At 38.6% G+C, this 23,714-nt stretch overlaps 1 protein-coding gene across 1 annotated transcript in view; it reads right to left on the reverse strand.

Annotated features, from left to right (window-relative positions):
* Window positions 1–19,476: 19,476 nt before the first annotated feature.
* The window catches only part of SPOCK1 (SPARC (osteonectin), cwcv and kazal like domains proteoglycan 1), a 554,568-nt gene continuing 550,330 nt past the window's right edge, over window positions 19,477–23,714 (reverse strand). Inside the window, exon 11 of the mRNA XM_022588868.2 lies at window positions 19,477–23,313. Coding sequence (XP_022444576.1) covers window positions 23,123–23,313 — 191 coding nt within the window. The 3' untranslated portion in view covers window positions 19,477–23,122. The remainder of the gene's footprint in view (window positions 23,314–23,714) is intronic.

The raw sequence follows: 23,714 nt of genomic DNA on the forward strand, positions 1-23,714 counted from the left end.
TGATAGGGATTGCATTGAATCTGTAGATTGCTTTGGATAGTAGAGTCATTTTCACAATATTGATTCTTCCAATCCAAGAACATGGTATATCTCTCCATCTGTTTGTATCATCTTTAATTTCTTTCATAAGTGTCATAGTTTTCTGCATACAAGTCTGTTGTCTCTCTAGGTAGGTTTATTCCTAGGTATTTTACTCTTTTTGTTGCAGTGGTAAAGGGGAGTGTTTCCTTAATTTTTCTTTCATATTTTTCATCATTAGTGTATAGGAATGCAAGAGATTTCTGTGCATTAATTTTGTATCCTGCAACTTTCCCAAATTCATTGATTAGCTCTAGTAGTTTTCTTGTGGCATCTTTAGGGTTCTGTATGTATAGTATCATGTCATCTGCAAACAGTGACAGTTTTACCTCTTCTTTTCCAATTTTTATTCCTTTCATTTCTTTTTCTTCTCTGACTGCCATGGCTAGGACTTCCAAAACTATGTTGAATAATAGTGGCAAGAGTCGACATCCTTTTCTTCTTCCTGATCTTAAAGGAAATGCTTTCATTTTTTCACCATTGAGAATGATGTTTGCTGTGGGTTTGCCATATATGGCCTTTATTCTGTTGAGGTAGGTTCCCTTGATGGCCAATTTCTGTAGAGTTTTTATCATAAATGTGTGTTGAATTTTGTCAAAAGCTTTTTCTGCATCTATTAAGATGATCATATGCTTTTTATTCAATTTTTTAATATGCTGTATCACATTGCTTGATTTGCATATATTGAAGAATCCTTGCATCGTTGGGATAAATCCCACTTGATCGTGGTGTAAGATCCTTTTAATGTGTTGTTGGATTCTGTTTGCTAGTATTTTGTTAAGGATTTTTGCATCTATATTCATCAGTGATATTCGTCTGTAATTTTCTTTTTTTGTAGTATCTTTGTCTGGTTTTGGTATCAGGGTGATGGTGGCCTCATAGAATGAGTTTGGGAGTGTTCCTTCCTCTGCACGTTTTCAGAAGACTTTGACAAGGATGTGTGTTCGCTCTTGTCTAAATGTTTGATAGAATTCATCTGTGAAGCCACCTGGTCCTGGACTTTTGTTTGTTGGAAGATGTTTAATCACAGTTTCAATTTCATTTCTTGTGATTGGTCTGTTCGTATTTTCTATTTCTTCCTGGTTCAGTCTTGGAAGGTTATACCTTTCTAAGAATTTCTCCATTTCTTCCAGGTTGTCCATTTTATTGGCATAGAGTTGCTTGTAGTAGTCTCTTAGGATGCTTTGTATTTCTGCGGTGTCTCTTGTAACTTCTCCTTTTTCATTTCTAATTGTATTGATTTGAGTGCTCTCCCTGTTTCTCTTAATGAGTCTGGCTGATGGTTTATCACTTTTGTTTATCTTCTCAAAGAACCAGCTTTTAGTTTTATTGATCTTTGCTATTGTTTTCTTTGTTTCTATTTCATTTATTTCTGCTTTGATCTTTATGATTTCTTTCCTTCTGCTAACTTTGGGTTTTGTTTGTTCTTCTTTCTCTAGTTCCTTTAGGTGTAATGTTAGATTGTTTATTTGAGATGTTTCTTGTTTCTTGAGGTAGGCTTGTATTGCTATAAACTTCCCTCTTAGAACTGCTTTTGCTGCATACCATAGGTTTAGGATCATTGTGTTTTCATTGTCATTTGTCTCTAGGTATTTTTTGATTTCTTCAGTGATCTCTTGGTTATTTAGCAACGTATTGTTTAGCCTCCATGTGTTTTTGTTTTTTACATTTTTTTCCCTGTAATTGATTTCTAATCTCATAGCGTTGTGGTCAGAAAAGATGCTTGATATGATTTCAATTTTCTTAAATTTACTGAGGCTTGATTTTTGACCCAGGATGTGATCTATCCTGGAGAATGTTCCGTGCGCACTTGAGAAGAAAGTGTAATCTGCTGTTTTTGGATGGAATGTCCTATAAATATCAATTAAATGTATCTGGTCTATTGTGTCATTTAAAGCTTGTGTTTCCTTATTAATTTTCTGTTTGGATGATTTGTCCATTGGTGTAAGCGAGGTGTTAACGTCCCTCACTATTATTGTGTTACTGTCGATTTCCTCTTTTAAGCTGTTAGCACTTGCCTTATGTATTGAAGTGTTCCTATGTTGGGTGCATATGTATTTATAATTGTTATATCTTCTTCTTAGATTGATCCCTTGATCATTATGTAGTGTCCTTCCTTGTCTCTTGTAACAGTCTTTATTTTAAAGTTTATTTTATCTGATATGAGTATTGCTACTCCAGCTTTCTTTTGATTTCCATTTGCCTGGAATATCTTTTTCCATCCCCTCACTTTCAGTCTGTATGTGTCCCTAGGTCTGAAGTGCGTTTCTTGTAGACAGCATATATATGGGTCTTGTTTTTGTATCCATTCAGCGAGACTGTGTCTTTTGGTTGGAGCATTTAATCCATTCACGTTTAAGGTAATTATTGATATGTATGTTCCTATGACCATTTTCTTAATTGTTTTGGGTTTGTTATTGTAGGTCCTTTTCTTCTCTTGTGTTTCCCACTTAGAGAAGTTCCTTTAGCATTTGCTGTAGAGCTGGTTTGGTGGTGCTGAATACTCTTAGGTTTTTTTTGTCTGTAAAGCTTTTGATTTCTCCATCAAATCTGAATGAGATCCTTGCTGGCTAGAGTAATCTTGGTTGTAGGTTCTTCCCTTTCATCACTTTAAATATGTCATGCCACTCCCTTGTGGCTTGTAGAGTTTCTGCTGAGAAATCAACTGTTAACCTTATGGGAGTTCCCTTGTATGTTGTCATTTTTCCCTTGCTGCTTTCAATAATTTTTCTTTGTCTTTAATGTTTGCAAATTTGATTACTATGTGTCTCGCATATTTCTCCTTGGGTTTATCGTGTATGGGACTCTGTGCACTTCCTGGACCTGGGTGGCTATTTCCTTTCCCATGTTAGGGAAGTTTTCGACTGTAATCTCTTCCAATATTTTCCGGGTCCTTTCTCTCTCTCTTTTCCTTCTGGGACCCCTATAATGCGAATGTTGTTGTGTTTAATGTTGTCGCAGAGGTCTCTCAGCTGTCCTCATTTCTTTTCATTCTTTTTTCTTTATTCTGTTCCGCAGCATTGAATTCCACCATTCTGTCTTCCAGGTCACTTATCCGTTCTTCTGCCTCAGTTATTCTGCTATTGATTCCTTACAGTGTATTTTTCATTTAGTTATTGTCTTGTTCATCTCTGTTTGTTTGTTCTTTAATTCTTCTAGGTCTTTGTTAATCATTTCTTGCATTTTCTCGATCTTTGCCTCCATTCTTTTTCCGAGGTCCTGGATCATCTTCACTATGATTATTCTGAATTCTTTTTCTGGAAGGTTGCCTATCACCACTTCATTTAGTTGTTTTTATGGGGTTTTATCTTGTTCCTTCATCTTGTACATAGCCCTCTGCCTTTTCATCTTGTCTATCTTTCTGTGAATGTGGTTTCGTTCCACAGGCTGCACGATTATAGTTCTTCTTGCTTCTGCTGTCTGCCCTCTGCTATCATTTTTTGATAATAGCCATCCAAATGGTGTAACGTGCTATCTCATTGTGGTTTTGATTTGCACTGCTCTAATCATTAGTAATGTTGAGCCCCTTTTCATGGACTTAACGGTCATTTGTATATATTCTTTGGAAAATGTCTGTTCAAGTCCTTTGCTCCTTTTTAATTTGGGTTGTTTGTTCTTTTGTTGTTGACTTATAGGCCTTCTTTATTTATTCTGTATATTTATCTCTCATCAGATATATGATTGGATGTATTTTCTCTGATTCATTTTCTTGATAGTGTTCTTTGATGCATAAATCTTTAAGTTTTGGTGAAGTCCAATTTTTTTTTTTCTTGTGGCCTGTGCTTTTTGGTGTTATATCTAAGAAATCATTGCCAAATTCAGTGTCGTGAAGCTATCTTTCTATGTCTTTTGCTAAAAGTTTTGTAGTTTTAGCTCTTACATTTAGGCCTTTGATCTACTTTGAGTTAATTTTTGTATATGGTGTAAATAAAGGGCTTATTTTCATTATTTTGCATGTGGATATCCAGTTTTCCCAGCATCATTTGTTGAAAATACTGTCCTTTACTCATTCAGTGATATTGGCACCCTCATTGAAAGTCATTTGACTATATATGCAAGGATTTATTTCCAGTCTCTCTATTCTATTCCATTAGTCTAAATGTCTGTCTTTATGCCAGTACCTCATAATTTTTATTACCATAGCTTTGTAATAAGGTTTGAAATCAGGAAGTCTAAATTTTGCAGCTTTGTTCTTTTTAAAGACTGTTTTGGCTATCCAGGGCCTCTTGAGATTTCATATAAATTTGGGGTTGGATTTTTCTTTTCCTTCAATAAACATCAGTGGGATGCTGATAGGGAGTGTGTTGAATCTGTAGATCACTTTGGCTAATAGTGATAACTTAACAATATTAACTCTTCCAATCTGTGGACACCAGATGTCTTTCCATTTATTTATATCTTCATCAGTTTCTTTCAGCAAAGTTTTGTAGTTTCCAGTCCATAGTTATTACACCTACTCTTTTAAATTAATTCTTAAGTATTTTATTCTTTGTGCTGCTATTGTAAATTGAATTATTGTCTTAATTCTCTTTCAGATAGTTCACTTTTAGTGTATAGAAGCACAGCTGATTTTTGTGTGTTGATTTTGTATCTTACAATTTTGTTGAATTCATTTATTAGCTCTAAATTTTTTTGTCGGATCTTAGGGTTTTCTACATATAAGATTATGTCATCTGCAAACAGAGACAATTTTACTTTTTCCTTTCTTATTTGGATGCCTGTAGTTAATTTTTCTAATTGCCCTGGCTAGTACTTCCTATACCATGTTGAATAGGAGTGGTGAAAGCAGACATTCTCATCTTGTTCATGAACATAGAGGAAAAGTTTTTTAGTCTTTTACCTTGGAGTATGCTGTTACCTGTGGGATTTTCATATATGGACTTGATTATGTTCGGGTAGTTTCCTTCTATCTCTAGTTTATTGGGCTTTTTTCATGAAAAGGTATTGAATTTTGTCAAATGCTTTTTATGTATCAACTGAGATGGTTACTTGTTCTTTTTCCCTTCATTCTGTTAATGTGATGTATTACACTGATTGATTTTCATATGTTGAACCCCATCTTGCATTCAGGGGATAAATGGTTTGGTCCTGGTTTATAAACTTTTTAATATATTGCCAAACTTGGTTTGCTAATATTCTGTTGAGGATTTTTCCATGAATAATCATAAGGCATATTGGTCTGTAGTTTTATTTTCTTGTAGTTTATTTGTCGGGCTTTGGTATCAGTGTAATACTGGTCAAATAGAATGAGTTAGGAAGTGTTCCATCCTCTTAAATTTGTTGAGAAGAGTTTGACAAGAACTGGTGTTAATCCTTCCTTAAATGTTTGGTAGAATTCTCCAGTGCAGCCCTCTGGCTCAGAGACTTTCTTTGTTGGGAGATTTTTCATTACTGATTTAATCAAAATTTCTATTTCTTCATAATTCAACCTTGGTTGGTGGTGTCTTTGTAGGAATTTTGTTTATTTCATCTAAGTTATCCAAATTGTCATACAATTGTTCACAACATTCTCTTATAATCCTTTTTATTTCTTTTTTTTTAACATCTTTATTGGGGTATAATTGCTTTACAATGGTGTGTTAGTTTCTGCTTTATAACAAAGTGAGTCAGTTATACATATACATATGTTCCCATATCTCTTCCCTCTTGCATCTCCCTCCTTCCTACCCTCCCTATCCCACCCCTCTTGGTGGTCACAAAGGACTGAGCTGATCTCCCTGTGCTATGCGGCTGCTTCCCACTAGCTATCTAGTTTACGTTTGGTAGTGTATATATGTCCATGCCACTCTTTCACTTTGTCACAGCTTACCCTTCCCCCTCCCCGTATCCTCAAGTCCATGCTCTAGTAGGTCTGTGTCTTTATTCCCGTCTTACCCCTAGGTTCTTCATGACTTTTTTTTTTCTTAGATTCCATATATATGTGTTAGCATACAGTATTTGTTTTTCTCTTTCTGACTTACTTCACTCTATATGACAGACTCTAGGTCCATCCACATCACTACAAATAACTCAATTTTGTTTCTTTTTATTGCTGAGTAATATTCCATTGTATATATGTGCCACATCTTCTTTATCCATTCATCTGTTGATGGACACTTAGGTTGCTTCCATGTCCTGGCTATTGTAAATAGAGCTGCAATGAACATTTTGGTACATGAATCTTTTTGAATTATGGTTTTCTCAAGGTATATGACCAGTAGTGGGATTGCTGGGTCATATGGTAGTTCTATTTGTAGTTTTTTAAGGAACCTCCATACTGTTCTTCATAGTGGCTGTATCAGTCACATTCCCACCAACAGTGTAAGAGTGTTCCCTTTTCTCCACACCCTGTCCAGCATTTATTGTTTCTAAATTTTTTGATGATGGCCATTATGACCGGTGTGAGATGATATCTCATTGTAGTTTTGATTTGCATTTCTCTAATGATTAATGATGTTGAGCATTCTTTCATGTGTTTGTTGGCAATCTGTATATCTTCTTTGGAGAAATGTCTACTTAGGCCTTCTGCCCATTTTTGGATTGGGTGGGTTTTGTTTTTTTTATTGAGCTGCATGAGATGCTTGTAAATTTTGGAGATTAATCCTTTGTTAGTTGCTTCATTTGCAAATATTTTCTCCCATTCTCAGGGTTATCTTTTGGTCCTGTTTATGGTATCCTTTGCTGTGCAAAAGCTTTTAGGTTTCATTAGGTCCCATTTGTTTATTTTTGTTTTTATTTCCATTTCTGTAGGAGGTGGGTCAAAAAGGATCTTGCTGTGATTTATGTCATAGAGTGTTCTGCCTATGTTTTCCTCTAAGAGTTTGACAGTGTCTGGCCTTACATTTAGGTCTTTAATCCATTTTGAGTTTATTATTGTGTACGGTGTTAGGGAGTGTTCTAATTTCATACTTTTACATGTACCTGTCCAGTTTTCCCAGCACCACTTATTGAAGAGGCTAGCTTTTCTTCCCTATATATTCTTGCCTCCTTTATCAAAGATAAGGTGACCATATGTGTGTGGGTTTATCTCTGGGCTTTCTATCCTGTTCCATTGATCTATCTTTCTGTTTTTGTGCCAGTACCATACTGTCTTGATTACTGTAGCTTTGTGGTATAGTCTATAGTCAGGGAGCCTGATTCATCCAGCTCCATTTTTTGTTCTCAAAATTGCTTTGGCTATTCGGGGTCTTTTGTGTTTCCATACAAATTGTGCAATTTTTTGTTCTAGTTCTGTGAAAAATGCCAGTGGTAGTTTGATAGGGATTGCATTGAATATGTAGATTGCTTTGGGTAGTAGAGTCATTTTCACAATGTTGATTCTTCCAATCCAAGAACATGGTGTATCTCTCCATCTATTTGTATCATCTTTAATTTCTTTCATCAGTGCCTTATACTTTTCTGCATACAGGTCTTTTGTCTCCTTAGGTAGGTTTATTCCTAGGTATTTTATTCTTTTTGTTGCAGTGGTAAGTGGGAGTGTTTTCTTAATTTCACTTTCAGATTTTTCATCATTAGTGTATAAGAATGCCAGAGATTTCTGTGCATTAATTTTATATCCTGCAACTTTCCCAAATTCATTGTTTAGCTCTAGTAGTTTTCTGGTGGCATCTTTAGGATTCTCTATGTATAGTATCATGTCATCTGTAAACAGTGACAGTTTTACTTCTTCTTTTCCAATTTGGATTCCTTTTATTTCTTTTCCTTCTCTGATTGCCATGGCTAGGACTTCCAAAACTATGTTGAATAATAGTGGTGAGGGTCAACATCCTTGTCTTGTTCCTCATCTTAGAGGAAATGCTTTTAGTTTTTCACCATTGAGAATGATGTTTGCTGTGGGTTTGTCATATATGGCCTTTATTATGTTGAGGTAGTTTCCCTCTATGCCCACTTTCTGGAGAGTTTTTATCATAAATGGATTTAGAATTTTGTCAAAAGCTTTTTCAGCATCTATTGCGATGATCATATGATTTTTATTATTCAATTTGTTAATATGGTGTATCACATTGACTGATTTGGTATATTGAAAAATCCTTGCATCCCTGGGATAAATCCCACTTGATCATGGTGTATGATCCTTTTAATGTGTTGTTGGATTCTGTTTGCTAGTATTTTGTTGAGGATTTTTGAATCAGTGATATTGGTCTGTAATTTTCTTTTTTTGTAGTTTCTTTGTCTGGTTTTGGTATCAGGGTGATGGTGGCCTCATAGAATGAGTTTGGGAGTGTTCCATCCTCTGCAGTTTTTTGGAAGAGTTTGAGAAGAATGGGTGTGAGCTCTTCTCTAAATGTTTGATAGAATTCTCCTGTGAAGCCATCTGGTCCTAGACTTTTGTTTGTTGGAAGATTTTTAATCACAGCTTCAATTTCATTACTTGTGATCAGTCTGTTCATGTTTTCTGTTTCTTCCTGGTTCATTCTTGGAAGGTTACACCTTTTAAGAGTTTGTCCATTTCTTCCAGGTGCACCATTTTATTGGCATAAGGTTGCTTGTAGTAGTCTCTAGGATGCTTTGTGTTTCTGCAGTGTCCATTGTAACTTCTCCTTTTTCATTTCTAATTTTATTGATTTGAGTCCTCTCCCTCTTTTTCTTGATGAGTCTGGCTGAAGGTTTATCAATTTTGTTTATCATCTCAAAGAACCAGCTTTTAGTTTTATTGATCTTTGCTATCGTTTCCTTCATTTCTTTTTCATTTGTTTCTGATCTGATCTTTATGATTTCTTTCCTTCTGCTAACTTTGGGGTTTTTCTGTTCTTCTTTCTCTAATTGCTTTAGGTGCAAGTTTAGGTTGTTTGTTTGAGCTCTTTCCTGTTTCTTAAGATAGGATTGTATTGCTATAGACATCTCTCTTAGAACTGCTTTTGTTGCATCCCATAGGTTTTGGGTCATCGTGTCTCCATTGTTATTTGTTTCTAGGTGTTTTTTGATTTCCTCTTTGATTTCTTCAGTGATCACTTTGTTAAGTAGTGTATTGTTTAGCCTCCATGTGTTTGTATTTTTTACAGATCTTTTCCTGTAATTGATATCTAGTCTCATAGCATTATGGCTGGAAAAGTTACTTGATATGATTTCAGTTTTCTTAAATTTACCAAGGCTTGACTTGTGACCCAAGATATGATCTATCCTGGAGAATGATCCATGAGCACTTGCTAAAAATGTGTATTCTGTTGTTTTTGGATGGAATGTCCTATAAATATAAATTAAGTCCATCTTGTTTAATATATGATTTAAACCTTGTGTTTCCTTTTTTATTTTCATTTTGGATGATATGTTCATTGGTGAAAGTGGGGTGTTAAAGTCCCCTACTATGATTGTGTTACTGTTGATTTCCCCTTTTATGGCTGTTAGTATTTGCCTTATGTATTGAGGTGCTCCTATGTTGGGTGCATAAATATTTACAATTGTTATACCTTCTTCTTGGATCTATCCCTTGATCGTTATGTACTGTCCTTCTTTGTCTCTTGTAATAGTCTTTATTTTAAAGTCTATTTTGTCTGATATGAGAATTGCTGCTCCAGCTTTCTTTTGATTTCCATGTGTATGGAATATCTTTTTCCATTCCCTCACTTTCAGTCTGTATGTGTCACTAGGTCTGAAGTGGGTCTCTTGTAGACAGCATATATATGGGTCTTGTTTTTGTATCCATTCAGCCAGTTTGTGTCTTTTCTTGGGAGCATTTAATCCATTTACATTTAAGGTAATTATCGATATGTATGTTCCTATTTCCATTTTCTTTATTGTTTTGGGTTTGTTATTGTAGGTCTTTTCCTTCTCTTGTGTTTCTTGCCCAGGGAGGCTCCTTTAGCATTTGTTGTCAAGCTGGTTTGGTGGTGCTGAACTCTCTCAGCTTTTGCTTGTCTGTAAAGGTTTTAATTTCTCCATCAAATCTGAAAGAGATCCTTGCTGGGTAGAGTAATCCTGGTTGTATGTTTTCCTCCTTCATCACTTTAAATATGTCCTGCCACTCCCTTCTGGCTTGCAGAGTTTCTCCTGAAAGATCAGCTGTTAACCTTATGGGGATTCCCTTGTGTATTATTTGTTGTTTTTCCCTTGCTGCTTTTAATATGTTTTCTTCATATTTAATTTTTGATAGTTTGATTAATATGTGTCTTGGCATGTTTCTCCTTGGATTTATCCTGTATGGGACTCTCTGTGCTTCCTGGACTTGATTAACTGTTTCTTTTCCCATATTAGGGAAGTTTTCAACTATCATCTCTTCAATTATTTTCTCAGTCCCTTTCTTTTTCTCTTCTTCTTCTGGGATCCCTTTAATTGAAATGTTGTTGCGTTTAATGTTGTCCCAGAGGTCTCTGAGACTGTCCTCAGTTGTTTTCATTCTTTTTTCTTTATTCTGCTCTGCAGTAGTTATTTCCACTATTTTATCTTCCAGGTCACTTATCCGTTCTTCTGCCTCAGTTATTCTGCTATTGATCCCTTCTAGAGTATTTTTAATTTCATTTATTGTGTTGTTTATTGTTGCTTGTTTCCTCTTTAGTTCTTCTAGGTCCTTGTTAAATGTTTCTTGCATTTTCTCTATTCTATTTCCAAGATTTTCGATCATCTTTACTATCATTTTTTGGAATTCTTTTTCAGATAAGGTGCCGATTTCCTCTTCATTTGTTAGGTCTGGTGGGTTTTTACCTTACTCTTTCATCTGCTGTGTGTTTTTCTGTCTTCCCATTTTGCTTATCTTACTGTGTTTGGGGTCTCCTTTTCGCAGGCTGCTGGTTTGTAGTTCCCGTTGTTTTTGGTGTCTGTCCCTGGTGGCTAAAGTTGGTTCAGTGGGTTGTGTAGGCTTCCTGGTGGAGGGGACTAGTGCCTGTGTTCTGGTGGATGAGGCTGGATCTTGTCTTTGTGGTGGGCAGGTCCACGTCTGGTGGTGTGCTTTGGGGTGTCTGTGGCCTTATTATGATTTTAGGCCACCTCTCTGCTAATGGGTGGGGTTGTGTTCCTGCCTTGCTAGTTGTTTGGCATAGGGTGTCCAGCACTGTAGCTTGCTAGTTGTTGAGTGATTCTGGGTGTTGGTGTTGAGATGGAGATCTCTGGGAGATTTTCACCATTTGATATTACGTGGAGCTGGGAGGTCTCTTGTGGCCCAGTGTCCTGAAGTTGTTTCTCCCACCTCAGAGGCACAGCACTGACTCCTGGCTGGAGCACCATGAGCCTTTCATCCACATGGCTCACAATAAATGGGAAAAAAAGTAGAAAGAAAGAGGATAAAATGAAATAAAATGAAGTAAGATAAAATAAAGTTATTAAAATAAAAAATAATTATTAAGAAAAAAAATTTTTTTAAAGTAAAAAAAAATCGGACAGACAGAACCCTAGGACAAATGGTGAAAACAAAGCTATACAGACAAAATCTCACACAGAAGCATACACATACACTCTCACAAAAAGAAGACAAGGGGAAAAAATAATAAATCTTGCTCCCAAAATCCACCTCCTTAATTTGGGATGATTCGTTGTCTATTCAGGTGTTCCACAGATGCAGGGTACGTCAAGTTGATTGTGGAGATTTAATCTGCTGCTCCTGAGGCTGCTGGGAGAAATTTCCCTTTCTCTTCTTTGTTCGCACAGCTCCCGTGGTTTAGCTTTGGATTTGGCCCCGCCTCTGCATGTAGGTCACTTGAGGGCGTCTGTTCTTTGCTTAGACAGAACGGGGTTAAAGGAGCTGCTGATCTGCGGGCTCTGGCTCACTCAGGCCAGGGGCAGGGAGTGGTATGGATGCAGGGCGAGCCTGCGGTGGCAGAGGCTGGCGTGATGTTGCACCAGCCTGAGGCGCGCCGTGCGTTCTTCTGGGAAGTTGTCCCTGGATCACGGGACACTGGCAGTGGCGGGCTGCATAGGCTTCCGGAGGGGAGATGTGGATAGTGACCTGTGCTCGCACACAGGCTTCTTAGTGGCTGCAGCAGTAGCCTTAGTATCTCATGCCCGTCTCTGGGGTCCATGCTGTTAGCCACGGCTCACACCCGTCTATGGAGCTCCTTTACGCAGTGCTCTTAATCCCCTCTCCTCATGCACCAGGAAACAAAGAGGGGAGAAAAAGTCTCTTCCCTCTTCGGCAGGTCCAGACTTTTTCCCAGACTCCCTCCCAGCTAGCCGTGGCACACTAGCCCCCTTCAGGCTGTGTTAACACTGCCAACCCCAGTCCTTTCCTTATGATCCGACCGAAGCCCGAGTCTCAGCTCCCAGCTCCTACCTGCTCCGGCAGGTGAGCAGACAAGCCTCTCGGGCTGGTGAGTGCTGGTTGGCACCGATCCTCTGTGCGGGAATCTCTGCACTTTGCCCTCCGCACCCCTGTTGCTGCGCTCTCCTCCATGGCTCCAAAGCTTCCCCGCTCCACCACCCGCAGTCTCCGCCCACAAAGGGGCTTCCTAGTGTGTGGAAACCTTTCCTCCTTCACAGCTTCCTCCCACTGGTGCAGGTCCCGTCCCTATTCTTTTGTCTCTGTTTTTTCTTTTTCTTTTGCCCTACCCAGGTACATGGGGGAGTTTCTTGCCTTTTGGGAGGTCTTTGGTCTTCTGCCAGCGTTCAGTGGGTGTCCTATAGGAGCAGTTCCACGTGTAGATGTATTTCTGATGTATCTGTGGGGAGGAAGCTGATCTCTGCGTCTTACTCTTCCACCAACTTCTTCAACTCCCCTCCTTTTCATTTCTATAAAATGAGTAGTGGGCTTCCCTGGTGGCGCAGTGGTTGAGAATCTGCCTGCTAATGCAGGGGACATGGGTTCGAGCCCTGGTCTGGGAAGATCTCACATGCTGTGGAGCAACTAGGCCCATGAACCATAACCACTCAGCCTGCGCCTCTGGAGCCTGTGCTCTGCAACAAGAGAGGCCGCAAGAGTGAGAGGCCTGCGCACCGTGATGATGAATGGCCCCTGCTTGCCACAACTAGAGAAAGCCCTTGCACAGAAACGAAGACCCAACACAGCAAAAATAAATTAATTAATTAATAAACTCCTACCCCCAACATCTTCTTAAAAAAAAAAATGAGTAGTAATGTCCCCACTTCCATTTCTAACTTTAGTAATTGAGTCTCCTTTTTTTCTTAATCTAGCTAAACTTTGCTAGTCAATTTTGTTAATCTTTTTGAAAACCAACCTTGGTTTTGCTTATTTTTTCTTTTTTTCTATTCTATTATCTCTGCTCTAATCTTTATTTCCTTCCTTCTGCTACCTTTGGGTTTATTTTGTTCTTCTTTTTCTAGTTATTTAAGATGCAAAGTTAGATTTTTGATTTGAGATTTTTTAAATGTAAGCATTTAGAGTTATAAATTTCCCTCTTAGCACTGCTGTTGTTGCACCCTGTAAGTTTTGGTATGTTGTGTTTTCATTTGCATTTGTTTCAGGATACTTTATAATTTCCTTTGTGATTTCTTCTTTGACCCATTGGTCATTTAGGAGTGTGCTGTTTAATTTCCAACCATTTGTAAATTTTCTGGTTTTTCTTTTCTTATTGGCTTCCAGTTTCATTCCACTGTGATCAGAAAAGATACTGTATGCTTTTAATCTTTTTTAATTTATACATTGTAAAATATTAAAACAATGAGACAAGTTTTTGGCCTAACACATGGTCTATCCTGGAGAATGTTCAGGTCCACATGTAAGAGAAGTGTATTTTGCTGTTGTTGGACAGAGTGCTCTGTATATGTCTCTTAGGTCCTATTGGTTTATACTGTTAAGTCCTTTCTCTCCTTATTGATTTTCTGTATAATTCTATCAATTATTTTTATTTTTTGCAGTATGCGGACCTCTCACTGTTGTGGCCTCTCCCATTGCGGATCAAAGGCTCCAGATGCACAGGCTCAGTGGCCATGGATCACGAGCCCAGCCGCTCTGCAGCATGTGGGATCTTCCCAGACCGGGGCACGAACCCCTGTCCCCTGCATCGGCAGGCGGACTCTCAAGCACTGCACCACCAGGAATCCCTCTATCAGTTATTGAAAGTAAGCTATTGAAGTCTCTACTTATTATTGTAGGGCTATCTATTTCTCTTTTCAAGTCCATCAACATTTTTGTCACATATTTTGTAGGTGTAATTTTTGTTGCATATATGTCTTTAATTGTTACATCTCTTTGGTGAATTGACCCTTTTATCATTATATAATGCTATTCTTTGTCTCTTGTAAGAGTTTTTGACTTAAAGTCAATTTTGTCTGATACCTGTTTAGCCACCCTTTCTCTTTTGAATACTGTTTTCATGAAATACCTTTCCCATCCTTTCAATTTCAACTTATATTTGCCCTTTTATCTAATGTGAGTCTCTTGTAGACAACATATAGATGATGTTTTGGTTTTGCTTTTTAAATCCATTCTGCTAATCTATGCATTTTGGCTGAGAAATTTAATCCATTTACACTTAGTTAATTATTGATAGAGAAAGTCTTACCTTTGACATTTTGTTGTGTTCTGCATGTATTACAGCTTTTTTTTATGTCCCTTTTTTCTTCTGCTATTGCCTTCTTTGGGTTTAGTTTCTTGTTTTGTCATTTTCTCTTTTGAATATCTATAAATATTTTATTTTTGGTTACCATGGGGATTACATATAACATCCTAAAATTATAAAAATTATTTTAAATCGGTAACAACTGAAATTCACTTGCATACAAAACTCTACCCTTTTATAGCTTCTTACCTCTCCTTTATCTATTCTTGTCCCAAATTACATCCTTTTATATTGTGTACCCATTAACATAGATTTATAATGATTTTTATACATTTGTCTTTTAAATACTGTTGAAAATAAAAATGTTAAAAGCCAAAATTACAACAATACTTTTAAAAAATATTTGACCATGTATTTAGCTTTACCAGAGAATTTTATACCTTCATATGGTTTTGAGTTACCATCTAGCTTCCTTTCATTTTAACCTGAAGGACTCCATTTAACATTTCTTATAGGACAGGTCTAGTGGTAATGAATTCCTTCAGCTTTTGTTTATCTGACAGTGTCTTAATTTTTTTTGAAAGATATTTTAACTAGTTATAGAATTCTTTGTTGCTATGTTTCTTTCTTTTTTCTTGTTACTTTAAATAATTTCATTCCACTGTCTTCTGGCCTCCAAGGTTTCTTGGTGGTAAATTGGCTGGTAATCTTACTGAGAATCCCTTGTATGTGATGAATCACTTTTCTCTTGTTGCTTTCAAGATTCTCTCTCTTTCAGTAGTTTGATTATGATGTGTCTTGGTGTGTGTCTCTTTGGATTTACCCCACTTCCAGTCTATTGAGCTGCTTGGATGTGCAAATTCATGTCTTTCCTCAAATTTGGCACATTTTCAGCCATTATTTTTTCAAATAATCTCTCTACTCCTTCCTCTCTTATCCTTTTGGGATTTTTATAATGTATATACTGGTCTACTTCATGGCATTTCATAAGTTCCTTAAGCTCTGTTCACTTTTCTTCATTTTTTTTTCCTGCTTCTCAGACTTGATGATGTCATATGTCCTAATTTGATTTTTTTCACCAATTTTTTTTCATATGCCTGCTCAAATCTGCTGTCAAACCAGTGCACTGAAATTTTCTATTCAGTTCTACTTTTCAGCTCAAGAATTTCTATTTGTTTTTTTTATATATATAATTTCTATCTTTGTTTATATTCTCATTTTGTTCATGTATCATTTTCCTTGTTTCCATTAGTCTTTTGTTCATGTTTTCTTTTAGCATTTTGAGCATATTTATGACAGTTGTTTTAAATTCCATTGCCTTTGCTTCTTCAGGGATTATTTCTGCCACTCTATTTTCTTCCTTTGAATGGGCCATGTTTTCCTGATAGTTTGTGTACCTTGTGAAAAATAGGGCATTTGAAAAAAACATCCACCTTTCTCAGACTTTGCATACCAGTTCTGTACCAGGGAAGTCCTTCACTAATTAACTGGTCATATCTGAGGCTTGGGATCAGTCCAAGGTGAAGATGTAAGGTTTTCTCATGTGTCTTAGCTGAGCATGCATTTTGCCTGGGCCTGTGGGCAGCATTTTTTGATTCTCCTATGTACACAGTTGCTTTTAAATGTCCCAAAGGGTTTACTTCACTTTACCCATACTCTGCTGTCTCAGGTATCTGCAGGTCTCTAGTACCTTGCAGCTTTCATGAGCAGTGCTACCTGTTTCTCCCTGCCTGATCTTTGAGTTAGGCATCACAAACTCCTGTCCTTTAGGAAGCCCCAAGATAGGTTAGAATATTGCAGAAAAGGTCTTTTTTGTTCCCTCTGGTTCATGGGATAGAATTAGGAACTCTGCTGCCACCTCCTCTAGATCAAGACCATTATGCACTGGGGAAGCAGTGGTTCAGGGCAAGTAAAACACCATGGAATTTACTACCATTTTGAATATGGCTTTTTATTGCTTGGGTGTTCACTTGGTTGTTGTAGACTTTAACCACTTAATAGCGTTCCTATAAGGTTATCTTAGCCAGTTTTGGGTTATTTTTCATGTCTCTCTGGGGGAATGATGGCTTAGAGCTTCCTAGTTTGTCATTTTGCTTTATCTCTGGCTTTTGAAAGATTCATATTTGATGAGAGAATTGGACATGGCAGTTACCAAGCACTGGTTTGGAGTTACAGGATTCTAGAGAAAAGGGTAGGAGTGCTTGGTAATTCTCAGAGTAATTGAAAAGGGTTCCTAGAGGAATAATAATTGGAGCTGGTACTCCTCGGCTGTTTTGATAAAGGAACTATCAGGAACACAGGCAGAAGCTTGAGAAGGGTGGAGGTGCTTGGGAAAAAGATTAGAATTTGAGATGTGAGGAATGCAAGGAGACAAAGAGGTAGAAAGGGATCAATTACAAAGCAGTGTATTTGCCAAGCCAAGTAACTTAGATTTGGTCGTGACAGTGATGAGAAACCTTGAAAATTTAGTAGGGCAGTGACATGATCAGATTTGCCTTTGAGAATAAATTACTTTGGCAGAAGCAGCATGTAAGATGTATTGGAGCTGGGCAAGAATAAAGCAGGGTCACTGGTTAAAAAATTCCCAAGACAATTGAGAGAGAGGATGGTGGTCAGAACCATGACAGCAGTGGTGAGACAGAGAGGAAGAGATATTTAGAAAGAAGAATTGAAAGAATTCGGTGACTTATTACCATTTGGGAGTTGGAGAGAGAGGGGTAGATGGTGGTGCTATTCCTGAAGTCAAGGAGTGTATCAGGAGAAGTCTTGAAGAGGAAGCTAATGAATTATTTTGAAATCATACAAGACATGGTGTATTGCTTTCATGATAATAAGCAAAAGTGAAACATAGAGATGAGGCTGATCAGACCAAGTCCCAGTCCTTTCCTCAGAGGTCACCACTGCTACCAGCTTTGTGTGTGTCCTTTCAGACCTTGTTTTGTGTATTTCCATATTTACTCAGAGAAAGTGGATTGTATAGCCTTTTATATATCTAACTTACATATTTCATACTCTGTATCACTTGATTGTTTTCTTCATACAACTGACGTTTTAGAAGTTTTGGTAAGTCAGTGCATATGAAATTACTTCATTATTTTTGACTACTGCATAGTATTCCAGAGCGTAGAGTTGCCCGTTGTGCCCACTGATGGATACTTAGTTTTGTACCAAATTTCCTGTTCTAACAAGTGATGGTACAATGGATATACATTTTACATATATCTTTGTAAATTAGTGTGATTTTTTTCCTCTAGGAGTAATTACTGAGAAGTGAAATTATTCAGTCCTAGGGTATTTACTCTTACTTATATAGTTATTACCAAACTGCCCTCCAATGGCTGATTGGACTGTACAGTGTGTAAGAGTGTTCCTTATACTACACTCTCAACAACACTTGACATGATCATGATTTTTTTCTGAGTGAAACTGAGGGATCATTGCTTAATTTGTGTTTCTCTGATCATGAGTGAGGTTAGGCATGGTTTCTTTGCCATCTGTGTGTCTTCCATGGCTCGCTTGTTTTTATCTTTCCCCATTAGTCTGTTGAATTCTATTTTTCTTATGGATTTGTAGGAGTTTAAAAATTTTATATCCTAATCCTTCATCTGTTTTATGTCCTCATTATCTTCTTTAGTCTCTCGTTTATCTTTTAAATTTGTTCATGACATGCTATTAATTTTGATGGAGGAAAATTTATTAATCTATTCCTTTATGGCTCACATTTGCTAGGAATTGTTTTTAAAGAAGCCTTGCTGACTCCTGTTTTCATAGGCATATTCACTCTATATTTCATTCTATCATTTTGATGTTTTAAGGTTTAAAATTGAGGTGGTAATGGGAAATTTGAGTAGAATTATCTAAATGTCAGGTGACTTTTTCAGAATGGAATCAAAACCTGCACTTGAAACATAGACCGGGGCTTCTTCAAGTGGAGGAGTTGGTTGAAATCACTGATGTAGATAAGCTTGTCTAGAGAAAGCATGTAAAATTAAAGAGGAATGGGCCAGGGACACAGATCTGAGGAACACCTGTATGAACAGAACTGGGTGAACAAACGGAAATACAGGAGACCTAAAAGGAATAGCCAGAGAGGTAGGATGAAAATCAGTGAATGATGGATATGAGAAATCAGGAAAGGTGAGCTTTAAACAAGGCTGCAGTAGCTGTTGGTGTCAACTATGATATCCACCAACCCTTACTGTAACAGTTATTTGTCTTTTTCAAGGAGATAACTTTACAGAGCAGGACCCCCTAGGTCTTATTCACTTTTCTTGATATATTCCTAGCACTGAATATGGTGCCTGCCCATAGTGGCATTCATCCATCCATCATATATTAATCTATATAGCTACAAATCTTCTAATTAACCTTAAAGTCTTGTTGAATGAATAAATTTTGAAATCGTCCTCTTTCCTTGAATCAGTTTGTCAAAGCAAATCTGAAAACTGATCCAGAATTTTGAGAGGTGCTGGGACCTTTTTACTCACGCTGTATAACTAAGATTCCTTTGGTCCTGGCCTTTAACGGACAGAGGTGGCTTCCATGAAGACACAACTTGAGGAGACATGTGGGGTTTGACTGTAAATCTGATGATTTAAGAGGAATTTTGGGAGTGTCCACAAATGCCAGCTGCTCTTTAAGGTACCCTGTACCTACCCTGGAGGCTTCATATTGGCCACTGTTCTTCTGACCTTAGTTATTTTGTGGATTTATGAAGCATCTTTCCTTGAACTGTCAATCTGTAAATTGTCTGTAAGATGCAGTCCATTGGGTAAAGAATTAGAATTATTCATAAGATAGTTTCTACCTCGGTTGGTGGTGAAATTACTCACTCAGGGTATAATTAAGTCATAGATACCCTGGCTTTAATGTGGATAAAGGTGGAAAGGAAATAATTCCTGTTACAATTTGGGTGTTTTCTGATGTTTGACAAGCATCTGGTGTGTTCAGCCATAAACTGAGGACATCTCAGAGTCCCTGTAAAGGAGTTTTTTCTGTTTTTTGTTTTTCCCAAGAGAATTGGAGAATAACTGACTGGGGAGGGAAGGAAGAAGAAGAATTGAAAAAGCTTAAGGTTGCAAATAGGATGACAACAGTGAAACCTGATGGATAAGGACTAAGTAAGCAAGTTGTGGCTTGAGAGGGGAGAACGTGGCAGAAAGAGGGGTCGGGTGAGAAGGTTCTAGGCTGAGGGGGCACAGGGCATGGATGTGCCAGGGTGTGCTGAGAGGGGTCAGGACAGGCTGGAGCACCAGCAGGTTGGCCTCACAGAGGGCCCTGTGTTGGTGATCCCCTTGAACGGCCCATACTCTTCTCCAGAGGTCATGTGTGGACATGGCCTGGCGAGTGCATGTGCAAGCTAACAAAAGACACACACTCAGATGTTGCAGACAAATTAAAATTTACTGGGACAGACAGAAATGCACCTACTCAGGACTACAGTTAAGCATTTACTATTAACCAAAGAGTTGTGTTCACATTCCAGATAAGTCTATGTGGGAAAGCATTCAGAATTTACTAGGTTGTTCTACTTCACTATTTCATCTACAATAGGGACAACAAACTGACACTCAGGATTTGGAGGGCTCTCATTACAGTACTACACATTGAACAGAGACAAACATCAGTGACTTTGAGAAAAAGGTATAAAAAGACCAAAACCACCCACTGTATAAAGGGCTCTTGGATGTTACTGTACAGTGTGGTCAAGGTAAAAACTAAACGAAACTGTAGATGGCATCCCGTGAAGAGGAGAGGGGCAGACCTGGACAGACACGCTGTCATTCACTGCTGGGCATGGGAAAATGGGCATAAAGGAGGAGGACCTGATATAATATCTCGAATTCAGTGTGAAGGTATTCCCATGCCTAGAATGTTCACGGAAACAAAAAGACAGTAATATGTTAGACAACTAACCATTGTGGAAGAAAATTCTGGGGCTTAACTTAGATGCCAAGGAAATGGTATCAAATAAAAGAACCATTTATGGAATAAGAATATAACTATTTACTAAGGAGGTTCCAAAAATGAGCCAGTGAAGTTTCAACTCCATATCTGTCTCCAACAAGGGAATGATTATCACAGTACTATTTTTTTTTAATCAAGATTTTTATGTATACTCCATCACTAGCTAAAGGACTCCTGCCAAAAAAGAGGAAAGCAAAATTTCTTCTTCTAAGGATGAGGTAACTAAAATATCAAATCTTTACTACTTATGCAAAGTACCTTTAAAAAAATCTAATGCTGTCTTGCCAAAGCGAGGCATGAAAAGTGGCGTTAATGTTGCTCCATTGATTTGGGGTTCCAGTCTTAGGAGGGCTTTTTATTTAATATTTTAATGATTCAAAATACCTTCTCGGAATGTCTCTGAAAATGAGCATCTCATTACCTTCCTGGGAATTGACTAGTGAGCGCTCTTCTCCATCATTAAGTTAATGCTAAGGATCTTTAAGTGTCATCTTAATTTGACACTTGTCATAAGATAATTAGGCAAATTAAGATCAGTGTGGTTCACTCTGTTCCTAGAAGTTTCTCTAAGTGAAATCGATTTGTCGATTTTAATTTGTTCTCTTGTGCATTTTTCCAAGCTCAGAGGAGATAGTAACGATGGTTTTCTTTGATGGTCTAAACTGAGATTTTAAAACTACGTCTCGATTCTTTTATACATTCGATTGTAATTTAGCTGCAATTAAGCACCTGTTTTCTAAATTATCATCTCAGAGTTTTGTTCAAGTGAGAAAAAAACAACAAAAACTGAAACAGAGGTGAAGGAGTTGAGATCCCAATACAGAGCTTGCCTATGGTCACCCGATACCTAGGGTCCTGGCTGTGCTCATTCTATCAGGCCAAATGAGTTTGCCATATCAAGTAAGTTCATGTCCCATCTTAGCCAAGTCCAGGGGTAATGCCACTGGGTCTGGCCAATGCAGGGATTGGAAAATACTAGTTTGAGGTGGGCTGGTAAAGTATAAACAAATGGTCAGTTTGGAGCGGGGGGTGGTCAGCTGCCGCTGTAATCATGGTTTGGCTGGGTATATTTTTCGCCTGAGTTTTTGCGGTCTCCTTGTGGACTAGCTGGAGTGCAGGAAGGGAAGGAAAACAAATGTGGGCAAGAGATCCTTGCCGGCTGGCTGATGAGGGCGTCCTTGTGGGTGGAAACTGGGTGGGGCAGGAGCTTAAGGCCCTGTACTGAGCTAAATGGGGGCCACTTTGAAGACTACTCTTTGGTACTTGTACGGGGGCCAGCCTGATAGGGGGAGAAATCCTAAAGACTATAGAGATGATGACCCTACCAAATTTGGAGATAGACTCTAATCATGAGTTAACTTAGGGAAAAGAAACGCAATGGTAAAGGGCTTTCTTCATTAGTACCTTGACACTTGTGTCGGGGAGGGGATAAGGGCAGGACTAGCTCTTAAAAATCTAGCCCTAGCTTCCCATGTGCCGTCATGGAGTTCTTTCTAGGCCTCCATCTGAGACTCTTTACAAATGATGAGCGATCAAAAATCTGTAGAGCTTTTCTAGCCTCATCATGATGTGTGGCTAGAGAGCGGCAAAACTGAAACATTGAGTTAAGAATGCTGAATTTTCTTCTGCTAAGGAGCAGCGAGGGACTGTCTTCTCAGAGAGCAGAGGGTATGTGTACATGCCTTAGAAAAAGCCCTTGAGTAGGTAGGAAGGGAGGGGCCTGCCGCACACAGGACTGCTGCAAGCCCCAGGGGCGCTTGAGCTGAAATGAGAGAGATGGCTTGTGAAGCTGCCCGCGTGGGAGTCGCATGGCTTCTGCGAGGAAAGCAATTTAGGCAGACAGAGGCTTATCCAAATCAAAGAGGCTTCCAATAACTCTGCTGCCGCAGACAGAAGCAGCCTCCTCAGTCTGCAGGCTACAAGTGCCAACTGTTAGTGCAAAAAAGGACTTTGATACACATTTCCTATTCCAGAAATGATGATCCAGGTCTGATCAAGCTGACAAATGTGTAATTGTTTTTCAAATGAGTTTTTAATAGATACCCAAACCCTTTTTTTCTGAGAGGTGTGTATAGTCTCTTCTGTACGTACTTCCATGTTTATGTACGTACAGAGAGAAGCATCCAGACACCTTTTCTAATAAAGGAGATCAGTTCCCCAAAGGGACTCTTGACTGAATTAAGGCTGTTGTTTGTAGGAAGCCAGATCGAGTAATGTGAAAAACTGATTTGTAGTAATAGACACCAGGGGTGGTGGGGGGCAGTGGGAACAAGGTACAGTGCAGTGTGTTTTCCACAACATCTACAGGACACAAGAAAAGCACTTAGACACGGTAAGGCCGGGAACCATGCTGTACTAACCACCGGTGTCGGTGATCGCAAAGGGTCTTTGACGTTTGAGGGTAGGGGCTCCCTGCACTGTCAGAATCCCACATAAATCACATGCTTGTTGCAAAAAACTCACGGGAGGGAAGGAGGCTCTAATTCAGCCAGCCTTCCCCTGTCTAAAAAACAAAACACAACACCCTTTTTCCCACACGCCGTATGCAAAATCAGAATGCTCCGGGAACAAGGAGTTGTCTTCCGAACCTTAGGTTGGGTAGAGAGGGCAACAATGGAGAAGAGGCCATGTGCCGTGGAGTCTTAGATACAAATGCAGGAACAGGAAGTGACTTGCAGTGTTGTGCGAACCTCGTGTCCTCCTCCCCGTGGGAACTACCATATGTACCCAACCTCGTCCTCTTTCTCGTCGCCCTCGTCCTCATCGTCCTCCGTCACTGCCCGGGCGTGCCCCCGCAGCTTCCCCGCTTTGTCCTTTGGTCCCAGCTCCCATTCGTCCTCTAGGTCATCCAGCAGGACCACAGAGCCGCCACTGCCAAAATCCCCTGAAGTTTCCTGCTCCTCTTCTGAAACATTAAGAAGGAAGAAAAGATCTGAGCTTAGGTTCTGCTTATGCGTCACGACTTCCTTAACTGTAGGGCAAAATCATGCAATTTACCTTCTGAACGTGAGAGCATCCCTGTCTACCTGGCATGGACCACAAGCCTTATTCTGATATGAGCCCCAGAATTCTTGAGATGTTTCTACCTTTTTGGGAGGTCTATCTGAGTCACTCTTTGCCTGCAACCGTTTCTGACTGTCAAAAACTGTTGTCCAGTTCATTGGCCATAGTGAGCTCCTGGCACTCGGAAAACTAGCTATGCATTATCTCATGTGATTTCAGGGTTACTTTATCTCCATTGTAAACTCACTCGCTGTAGACCATAACGACCTCTACAAATTCTTCTGCCCAGATCCTCATACAGTG

The sequence above is a fragment of the Delphinapterus leucas genome, chromosome 3 (assembly GCF_059928025.1).
Source record: "Delphinapterus leucas isolate spDelLeu-1000000601 "Yukka" chromosome 3, BTC_Dleu_Yukka2, whole genome shotgun sequence".
NCBI classification, from domain to species: Eukaryota; Metazoa; Chordata; class Mammalia; order Artiodactyla; family Monodontidae; genus Delphinapterus; species Delphinapterus leucas.